Source organism: Vitis riparia, chromosome 1 (genome assembly GCF_004353265.1).
Source record: "Vitis riparia cultivar Riparia Gloire de Montpellier isolate 1030 chromosome 1, EGFV_Vit.rip_1.0, whole genome shotgun sequence".
Taxonomy (NCBI): Eukaryota; Viridiplantae; Streptophyta; class Magnoliopsida; order Vitales; family Vitaceae; genus Vitis; species Vitis riparia.
In genome coordinates, this window is record NC_048431.1 from 21,639,621 (window position 1) to 21,650,914 (window position 11,294).

Genomic DNA, 11,294 nt, shown 5'->3' on the forward strand with positions numbered 1-11,294 from the left:
AAAATAATGTGTTTTCAGATAACATATTTTTACTATTTTCAATTATTTTCATTTATTTTTAGAGGATTGTTTAAAAAAAATAATTATACAAATACAGAAAATTGTTAAAAATAAAGTATTATATAAAAAATAGGTTAAAAATAATTCTCAAACAAATTTTTATTGTACAAAACATTAAAGAATATTTGTCAAAAACTATTTTTAAAAATTATTTTTTAGAATTGTTTTTTAAAACAATTACCAAACAAAGTTATTATTTAATGTATGTTTTCTAATGGTTAAATATGTTTTGCAATTTTTTATTTTAGAAAATAGAAAACTATCTATTTTTTTTGTTGTTAAATATGTTTTACTATATTTTATTTTGAAGGATTAAAAACTGTTTTAAAAAAGAATTATAAAATAGTGCCTTAGTAACAATTTTTAAAAACCATTTTGTCATATTTTGTAAAACAAAAACAAAAATACATTTGAGAACCTAAAATATTAATAATTTTTATATCTAATACTTCAATTTTAAAAAAATAAGTAAAAATAACTTAAAATAATTAAAAGATGTTCAAAACATTTTATTTTATGTTTTTAAGAGTAGAAAATAAATAATCTTTTTAGTTTGACTATGAAGAAAAATAAAAACAATTGGTCAAAAACTTGGGGTTCTTAGTTTTCATGGCCGACAGATAGTGCTCCAACAACACACGTGACAAATGACCGAGAGATCCACACTTTAAACCCCATGATGAAAGCCAATATACCCGGAATATTTAACCCCACAAGCCATTTTCAGAATGGACTGCTTCTATCTCTGTTCATGGTGAGGGGATTTTTCCTACTGTGAAAGGGCAGAATCTTCAAACAGGGAACAGAAATCACCTGCTTAGCTTTCAAACGTGTGAAAGTTTTGTTTAGAGCCTCCTCATATAAATCTAACATACAAAAGGCTCTAACCACTGAATTACAACATTTTGTGATACATGTATTCCTACCCAGAACAAACAAGGCGAGAGAAAGATACAAAAATCCATAGATTACAGGGGCCTGTACATCTCTTCTTCTCTTTGAAAAACCAAAAATAAATAGCGTCCACGGGGACAGGACAAAAGCAAAATACATGAGAAATTTACAACACTGACCAGAGAAATACGTGACTTCAACACTGGTAAACCGAATAGTTCTTGCTCTTCCACAAGTAATTCCAAGCCTTTCCCACTTTTCTTCTTGAGATCGATTTACAATATGGCTTGGATTCCAATGGCTTTGTTTCCAGCGCTTTTGATTCCAATGGCTTTGATTCAGGACCAGGCACAGCCTCAGTACTGCTTTCAGTATGATGAGGACTCCCAACAGGTGATGGGTCTCGCTGCCGCTGCTCCCGAAACAGCATCAGAAGTTTCTGAGCCTTTTCTTTCCCTCTCACGGTCCCATTCACTGATATGGAAACCAATGCAGGTATCACCCCTTCTTGGAGGACCATCTGACTGCATTTCTCACTCCCATTACATAAGATCAGAAGACAGACAACAGCTTGCTCCTGCTCAATGGCCTCACCAACATCCAATATTGTTGCCAACCCACTAATAAGGCCAGGGGCTACCATGATTTCATCTTTTCCTAATTTATTTGAAGCCAAGTTTACAAAGACAGCCAAGGTTTTTTCTGTCCATGTGTTGTCAGCCGGGTCTGTGAGAAGGGAATGGAGGCCGCTGATAATGCCAGCTGCAAGTAGGTTGGGGATATTGGCGGGATGGGTGGAGAGATTATAGAGGGCATGGAGGGCATCGAGCTTGCATTGCGGTTCAGTTTTAGCTCCAAGCAGATGGATTAAAAAGGGGACAGCTTGGCTTGTGCTAATCATGGGCTTGGCTTCTTCAAGACAAGAAAGGTTCAGGTAGAGGGCTGTAGCTGATCCATGGGAGTTGGAATTGGGGATCATTTCCTCAAGCAATGGGAGTACTCCCGCTGCCAACATCAGTTCCTTGTTTCTGAAAAGCAGAATATATGAAGTTAGTACATCGAAATTACAGATACATCCCCCTCAATTTTAAGAAAATGAGATTAAAAAGAATGAGAGCAGAATTAGAATTCATTTTAAACAAGTAATGGCATATTAAAACCACTGTAAGCCCTGGTATTATTTTCAAAAAATTATTCTATCATAAATGACCATTAATGTAAATAAACTCCCAATTATTTCAAGATCTTCTTATGGTCAAGGACCATTTAGACCATTTTATGTAAATAAACCCTTATAATAAAAGTAAATTCTACCATTATTCCGTATATTATCAGAGCCAAGGGCCACATTTGCAATTTTGAAATTCTTGAAAGCATTGACCAACATTACAAACCTGTTATTGTTAACAGCAAGATTGAACAGAGCCATAGCCCCAATTTCCTGAGCCATTTCATTCCTTCCTCGCACAGCCAACTCTAAAAAGCGCATCAATGCTTCAACAAACCCATTAGCTCCCATAAAATTCCTGGCTTCCTCATCGTCCTTTAGCAAGTGTCTGATCTGTTCTGCCACCTTGCACTTTTTCCTCAAGTCTTCCTCTCCATCCAAGATAGCCAGAAAGTTCTCATATCTTTCAAACACGTTTTCAGACTCTTCATCCTGTTCATGCACATTTTCCATTTCATTTCCCTCAACCTCCTCAATTATGCCACTCTCCTCTAAAGGAACCACCTTTACCCCCTTCATCTTGCAGGAACCAATGCTGTCCATTGATTTCGAATTTGTTGACTCACACTCAGACAAGGCGAGCCTCCAGTAGTTGAGATCAAGAGACTCTGGAGGGCCATCAGGAACAGGAACTCCATTCTGTTCACACCAGCTCGCAATGAGACCCTTAACACAGTAATTAGGAGTTAGACAAAGATGAGATAGCTGCTGTTGAGTCTTCGGGCAAGTGTTGTGCCCATCACTGAACCATTTCTCAATGCAGATTCTTTCATACGTTTGCCCAGAAGATATTATCACTGGATCATACATGAGCTGCAATGATATTGGACACCTCAACTCTTCTTGTGGAAGTGGCATCTGCCCAGATCTCCTATTATTTGGCTTGAAATTGAAAGAACCAAGTTTTGAGAGCTGTCTCTCAAAGGCATGACCATAGACTGCAGGTCCAACACCATCTTCAAGAGAACCCATAACAGTCGGCGAACAAGGAGCTGAACCCTGTGAATCATTGTCATCTGATAACTCACTTCTAAATAACTTGGAGTATTTTCTCATGAGATGTAAAAGATAAGCAACAATTGATTCTTTCCGCTTGTCTTCCTCAATACGAGCTCTTTCTATGAGCTTCTTAAGAGCTCTTCTCTCTGTAAGGGCTGCTCTTGAAGAGGTGATACCAAGTCTAGAAGCAGCTTGGTGAAAAGACTCGAGCTCATTATTGTCATTGCTGTTGTTGAATTTTCTGCCCTGCTGGAGCAATGCAATTATATCATCACCAACTTGCTTCTCCAATGGATCAAGTGTGAATGCAGTTCCCTCAAGTTCACTTACTATCTCAGAAATCTGGAATGTGAATGGTTACAAAAGATATTAAGATCGATGATTCATCAAAGAGACAAAAATAATGGTTATAAGAACCATGAAATTGCTACTACTGTTTTCTTACAGTGTATGGAACCATGAATTAATATTAAACAAATGAAACTACATATCCTAATCAAGAGAGAGAGAGAAAACAAAAGTAACTTCTGTAAGTGTTACCTGGACACCAATAGTTTGTGGAACAATATCTTCAACTCGCCTCAGACTATCTGCAAGAGCACATCGTGCCTTCTCAAATTTTAAAGCCACTGAATCACCAGTAATAGCCTGCATGAAAACAATGAAAGTCATAGTAAAACATTCATGGTTGAAAATTTTCATTTTTTTCAAAAATGAATATAAAATTGAAAATTAGGAGCTAAACCATACAGCTATTTATCAGCTTATCCCCTTTAAAGATGTGGCAACCTATATATATATATATATATATATATTATAAACCATCAGGAGGGGGGGACTGGATAATTGATCAACATATTTATTTATTCCATCAGCACAGACAAGCAATATCACGTATGGATATTCGATTCCTTGTTTGAAAAAAAAAGTAGAAAAACAGCTAAATTCTATAGTACAAGGAATAATAATTGCAGCACAAACATATTCATGCAACTGGGACAATACTTACCAAATAAAGTTTACTACATTCCGAGCAATGCTGAAGAATATTCTTGGCCTTCTCCAGCGCTATGTGCAATGAGCATAATGCCTGAATACCTGATTTGCTCCTAGGCCTTGCTGCTTCCAGAACAGGGAAAATTTCCAGTATTTTGCAATAAATCGTGGAGAGCGTCCTGCACATCCCTCCATGTAACTGCACAAGCAATCACATCAGTTCATCAGGCACCTTAGTTAACAGAACTATATGAAGTTCAAAGACTTGTTAGATTTTTTTTTTAATCCATGTTTCAACAAAATTTCTAATTTACTCCACTTCGGAAAGAGGTAGCCTTTCTGCAAATCAACTTACTCTAATTGGAAACTGAAAAACCAATTACAGCATCAAACCCAGTTTGTGTGAAAATCCCTGTGGCCAATAGGTTATAGTAATTTCTATTTCGGAGCCTGGCGGGAAAAGTTTATTGCTAAACTGAAATACCCATCATAGATATGTGAGGTATATAGATTAGAATAACAAAGGGGGCAAAAGAACCCCAGCACCCTGAGATGAATTACACATATCCACATATAACATCAACCCAAACCCTACTGTAAAACTAATCAACCTTCTCAAACAATCTCAAGTATATGATCCAAAACCATTTCTAAATCTTTAAGGAAAAGAATTCTACAAATAACCCAAAATAAGCAAGTCAGAATAAAATTCCCAACGCTCATTTCTTAAAACTTCAAGCAGATATAGCATCCATACCTTGGCATCACTGACCGCGAACAAACTCTCTTCAACCTCATGAATATCCATAATTTATGGTAGAAAACTACTACAGATGTTTGAATTGTCTGAAATGCAAAAAGAATAAATCATCAAATCAGTATGAACTTTAATGAAAATTGTTAGAAATGAAAGAATTTTCTGCGTTAACCAAATTAGACAAGAAAAGGTAATAAATGTTTAAGTTTTATTATATTAATAGAAGCCAGAAAAATTACCATATGTCAGGGATGACCAAAAAACTCAAGAAACTAGAAGAAAATAGATTAAGGAACAAGGGAGAAAAAGAGAGAGAGGTGACACAGAAAGCTACTATTTGATGAAAACACCCAGTGAAACAAGATTCATCCCAATACCATTTGATTTAGACATTTCGTCTAACATCGAAAAATTGAAATTCACGGCAACATTTTATAAAATAAAATAAATAGAAAAAGAAAAGAAAAGAAAAACCCAACAAAAAATTGCATGAGAAGCATTGGAAAAAAAATATATACAAAATTAAACTCAGACCTTTCATCTAACACCCAGAATTCAAAACCCAAAAGAAAATTCCCAAAGAAAAAATAAATTATCCATAAGTTCGGTTTGGACGTTTCATCCAACACCAGAAATAGAAACTTTAAAAACAAATTCAGTTGAAAAAAAATTAAAATTAGAAAAATGACCTCTCAGCTGAGATCTCAAATGTGAGCAATATCACACAATCGAGCACCGAATTTCCCAAGAGAGAAAAATAAAAAACCCATAATTATACAACCAAGAAAAACAAAGAAAGCAATTCTCCAATCATAAAAAATAAAATAAAAAAACGCAAATTACCCAAAATGCGACTCAGACCCGAAATGAAAACACACCCAATACGAAACCCACCAAAAAAAAATGGAAAACCACAACAAAAACACCCCAAATTTCCAATCCCAAATTTACTCATCCAAAACCCAACTAGGATTCATAGCAAAAAACGTACCAAGAAAAATCGGAACAAGCTCTGGAGGCTTCATAAAAACCCCACCTACACACAAATTCACCGCCCTCAAATGCAACAACGAATTAGGGTTTCCATCACCAATTTCCCATCTCATCACTTGGCCTTAGGACTGAGAATTTCTCGCAGTGAGTTTGAGAGGAGAGGCTGGGCTTTGGGGTTATTGTAAATGGGCAATGGGAAGGAATATTAAAATTATTTTTTTATTTTTGGGTTGTTTATTTATTTACTTATTTAAAAAAATATAGAATAATCAACCGGTGTTTTGAGAGATTTAAGTTTTTTAAAATTTATTATTATTATAATAATTTTTTGTGATTTTTTTCTAAATTATAATTAGAATTTTCGCCGCTTTTGTCTCCCCCGTTCACCGGCCGACAGTTGCCGACCTCCGGGTTTGTCGGTTAGCAGATCTGTCAATTAATGTTGGCTGAAATGACGAAACTACCCATATTCATTGTGAAATTAGGGTTTTGTACGTGGTGTGTTGCTATTTTGGCGGTTGCATGTTGGTTCTCGACAAAGGCCGTTGTCTAATTTTTACAGATGGGAAAACTGAGAGAATATTAATTGGTCGTTAAAATAACTGTTTTTTGAAATTACAGTTTGTAATAAATAATAAATCTTACCAAGTGGATACACTTCCTATTTTTTCTTTAAAAATTATATTTACCTCAAAAATTAATATTTTTAATATCATTTATTTTATAAATCATATATTATTTTAAGAGTTTTTATTTTATCGAAAAGCTCAAAAATTATATATTTTTATATAAAATTTGGATAATTTTTAGAATACGACTTTAATCATCTCATATATTACACTTTGTCGACCATATTCTATAAATTATCATTTTGGTGACTCATCTTGAATTTAAAAATGGCATTGTTACATCTCAAAAAAAAATTAATTAATAAAATACTACCAAGTGCATAATTTAAATATTAATTTATATTTATAATAATAATAATTAACTTTTTTAATTATTTAATATCTTGAAAGTTAAACAATCCACCATGTTAGGTAGTGATATAAAAAAAATTATTTATTATTTTATCTTTACATTTTTTAAATTTAAAGCAAAGTGAACTAAAGCCAAAAAGCCCCTTTGCTTGTTTAATAAATATTAACAAAAATAAATAAATAATTTAAAACGGGTAAGTGGCTTGTGTATTTTGTACCTTTAAAGAAAAAACTACAAAGAATGGCAGTTCTTGTAATTATGAAGAATATGAGGGGTGATTCTATTATTATAAAAAAATCAACTATATCCGTCCTTCCGCAGCTTATGCCCCCAAATAGGAGTCCGGAATCTGAAAAATATTGACTTTTTAAGACTTGACTCACTACTGGCCACGTGGTTTATTTTTAACCGTCCATTTTAACAGAATATCAAATGACGTGTCGCCTTTGATCCGTGATTTACGTAGTTCTTGGGTGAAAATTTTGAATTTGTGATTCACATTTGCGATCAGAGAGCGTGATGGGAAAGCTTTCTGTTATTCTGTTTGTCACGGTTTATAATCGTTATACTAAGTTGCCGAATACTGCTTCGTGTACAAAAATAATTGCTTCGTCAATGACACGCGCTCGAGATACGCGCCGCTTATTTTGTTGCCTACGTTTATTTTTTACCCTACCCAGATAAAAGAAATTTTACTGCGATCATGAAATGAATTTTAACAGTTTTCCAGAAAAAGGTAATATTCTTCTACTTTTATTTCCACTAGTAAACATGACTTAAATAATTGTGGATAAGAGAAGACGTGGATCCTGTGATTTAATAGTTCATTTCATTAAAAATGTTAGTTTAATTTATCCAACATTTGATACAAAGAATCAATCCACAATAACACGTGGCATATTAGAATCCTAATCTTACCTCTGATCTAGCGGAAGCGTTAAAGCTTTTAAGGTAAGGTATAAGAGTAGATGACCTTGCACAAAAATCTATAACATAAATGTTTTGCAAAAATATTATAATACATATCATTAAAGTCTGTTTGGCACTATAAAAAGCATTTTTAGCATTCTAATACTTAAAAGATAAAAAATTTTAAATATTAAAAATATTATAAATGTTTCATATAATTATTATCAAACACACTCTTAAACCAAATAAAAACATTGTAAAGTTTTAATCACTGTTGTAAAAATCATAAGTTTAAAAAAGATGATATTTATTTAATATCAATCAATCATAACATATGACATCAAAATTAATCCTTAACCGAAAAATATATAATACAATTCATGAATTAATAAGGATATCAAGCCTATATGAAAAAAAAATGGAAAGAGAAATTCCTAATGTTCATAAGGAGTAACACCTTTGAGGAAGGCAAACCAGAACATCAATTTTGTATGAGAGAAGAAGTACATATTTTAAAGTCGTGAATAATCATCTCCAAAATTATAAATATATATATCATTTTTAAGAATAACAATGGGTTAGGTTTTTTTAGTGCACACTCCTCGTTGCTCCTAATAGGTTGAGATTGAAATGAAAATAAATGAGTTAGGGTGGGGTTTGATTCAAATATTCATTTATCCCACCCCTATAAATGATTAAATTTTAAAAATAATTTAATTCAAGTTTTTTTTTCATTTTCTTATTTTTTTAACATGTAAAATAATTAAAAAAAAAAATCTTCTTCCAAAAAATAAGTTACAAAAGTTTATAAAACAATTTACTTACTCTAATTAATATACATACTAAATAGGATAGGGACATCATCATAGGTTTTTATAAACCCGACAAGAATAGGATGAGAGCAACTCATCTCGAACCTACGTGATATTTTCCGTGATCATTGCAAACTCTTGGAATCTCCTTTTCTTCTTTTATATAGTCCTAATCTTTTAATTTCTCCAAGTAAAAGAGGAAAGAAAAGTCCATGACTCTATCCCCTCACTTCTACAAAGAGTTAACAACAACATCATTCTTTTACATGGTGTGACATGAAACAGACTTCCACACATTTTAACATGGGTAAGTGCTAAATTGCAAAAATAGTACTTCGACAAGAACCACTAAGAATTCTTTAGCTCCAATACAAGATTGCATGTATCATCATCACCTGACTCCTCTTTGGATGTTTTCACACCTCACTTGAATGCTAACAAAGTTTGGTAATCCTCCAAAGCATCAGAGTGAAATGGGCTCATTTGGAAGGGAGTGAGCTGTTGAACCTCATATCCTTCCTTTTTTTTTTTTGCTTTTTTGGAAGGTGATGCTAATTGAGCTATATATGTATAGTACTTATTGTCCCTTTTCCACCCAGCATGGAGTTTTATTATTGAGTATCTCATCAAAAGAATGGTACTCATCATTTTGGTATTTTAGGGTATCTAGCAATTACAAGATGAAATTATTGATGGGAAAATGATTAATAGATTTTTTTTATTATTATTTGATTCTTTAGATGTCTCTATGATAGATTCAATGGTCGTTTGAGTCAATACATTATTAGTAGACAGCTTTAGAGACAAGTATTAGTATCATGTGTCCCTTAACTTTTGGGTCTCTTAACTTTGTATAGTTTATTTGTCCGATTGTTTAGGAGGTTGGATGAGAGACCATGGCATTCATTAAATGTTTTCTACTTAAATTAGAGATGGTGGGAGGGAGAGAGAGAGAGAGCCCATGTTCATTTTGAGCCATGGCATTCATTAAATGGTGGGAGAGAGAGAGAGAGAGAGAGCCCATGTTCATTTTGAGCCATGGCATTCATTAAATGTTTTCTACTTAAATTAGAGATGATGGGAGGGGGAGAGAGGGAGAGAGAGAGAGAGAGAGTCCATGTTCATTTTGAGCCACCTTTGAAATGGTGGCAGTGGGAGTAGGAAATGGGAGTTTGAATTTTATTTCATTTTTCTATCATTATATTATTTATTAAATATAAAATTATTTTTATGAGAATTGAAATTCCTCTTTATCAAAATTTTAATTCCTTTTCTTTATGGTATGCAGTTGTTTTTGACTTATTTCTTTGAAGAGAGAGAAGTATCCAAATTGGTAGGTCATTTCAATAACTACCAGAAGTCTATGTTTGAATTACTTCTTTGTGGGAAAAGTACAAGTTAATAATTTAAGTTCCAAAATCTATTTTTAGTGAAATTCATAAGAAGTTTATACATAAATAATGTTAAAAAAAAAAAAAATCTCTCATTCATAAGAAATATTACAATCATTTTTCATATAATGTTCTTGTTATGTCCTATAAGATTGATTATGAATCAAATAAATAAATATTTTTATACGAGATCAAATAAACAAAAACTCATATTAAAACGAGAAATCGAATATGATACCATTTACAATGACTCACTTCTTTTCATATAAATATTGTGTATTTTCAATTCTATGAACTTTTACAACTTTAAAATGTGTCTATATGATTAAAAAAAATGTATATTTTTTTCCCTATTTAATGTAAAATACTATACAATATTAAAAACAAGAGAAAACATATTAAATTTTCTCTTATAAAAAAATAAAAATTAGCTTTAAAATAATGAAAAAAAAATCATAAATTTCATTATATATTAAAATAAGAAAAAATTTAAATCTTCCTTTTAAGTGTCCACTACACATTAAGTTATTAATTCACATGAAAAATTAACTATTAAATAATAAAATAATAAAATAATGATGCATGTTTTGATTATCCTATATTACATGGGACTATGATTCACCCTATCCCGATCATATTTTCATTCATTTTCTCTTGCACCAACCGCATCCTAAAAATAGAAGATTTTGAATAATCTACTATTAATGTAATCAAACTTATTTAGGCTTTAACCTTCACAAAATTGAACCAAAACACAATACGAAATACTATGACATTGTGTACATGATGCACCACCCTATTTTACCCCTAGTGTAATTTTTTCAAGCAATTCAAATTTGGGTCCACACTTATTCAACAAATATTAAGAAGGACAAATGAGTAACTTCAAAACCCACAAAAATTGGTTGAAAACTTAGTGAAAAAATATTAAATGAAGAGGGATGAGCCCACAAGGAGACAGCTAAGACAATGGAAGCAGAAGAAACAAAGGGTCACATCTTGGAGTCAAAATCAGATTCTAGTCCTTTTGCATGTAAAGTTGAGTCTTGAGACCCCCTTGAGACGCCTTGAGACCCCATTGGGCATGGGCAAGCCACTCTTACCAATTATTCAGCCTCATGCTCTGACCAAAATTATATCTCAATTTTCTTTTTGAAATTTTTATATTTTTTTATATGCTTTTATAGACTTCTTGGAAGTGGACAATTGCCTCAAAAATCTCCTTTTTAACAACCCAATTTGCTTGGTGTATCTTTGGAGATATCTCCTTTGTT

General features: G+C 32.5%; 1 protein-coding gene across 1 annotated transcript; it reads right to left on the minus strand.

Moving 5' to 3' along the window:
* Positions 1-860: 860 nt before the first annotated feature.
* On the minus strand, positions 861-6,116 carry LOC117919549 (U-box domain-containing protein 45-like). The gene is made up of 6 exons (XM_034836710.1): positions 5,926-6,116; positions 4,935-5,023; positions 4,191-4,376; positions 3,722-3,829; positions 2,349-3,523; positions 861-1,982 (listed from the first exon to the last, which is right to left on the minus strand). Exons 2-6 carry the CDS (start codon positions 4,983-4,985, stop codon positions 1,151-1,153), a joined length of 2,352 nt encoding a protein of 783 aa, XP_034692601.1. The 5' UTR covers positions 4,986-5,023; positions 5,926-6,116; the 3' UTR covers positions 861-1,150.
* Between the last annotated feature and the right edge of the window lie 5,178 nt (positions 6,117-11,294).

Bases quoted from the DNA above. Each gene is read 5' to 3' on its own strand.
- LOC117919549 (XM_034836710.1), bottom strand. From the start codon at position 4,985: ATGGATATTCATGAGGTTGAAGAGAGTTTGTTCGCGGTCAGTGATGCC. The intron at 4,377-4,934 runs GTATGGATGCTA...TTGCTTGTGCAG, and splicing joins TCGCGGTCAGTGATGCCAAG to TTACATGGAGGGATGTGCAG. The intron at 3,524-3,721 runs GTAACACTTACA...TTCACATTCCAG, and splicing joins CACAAACTATTGGTGTCCAG to ATTTCTGAGATAGTAAGTGA.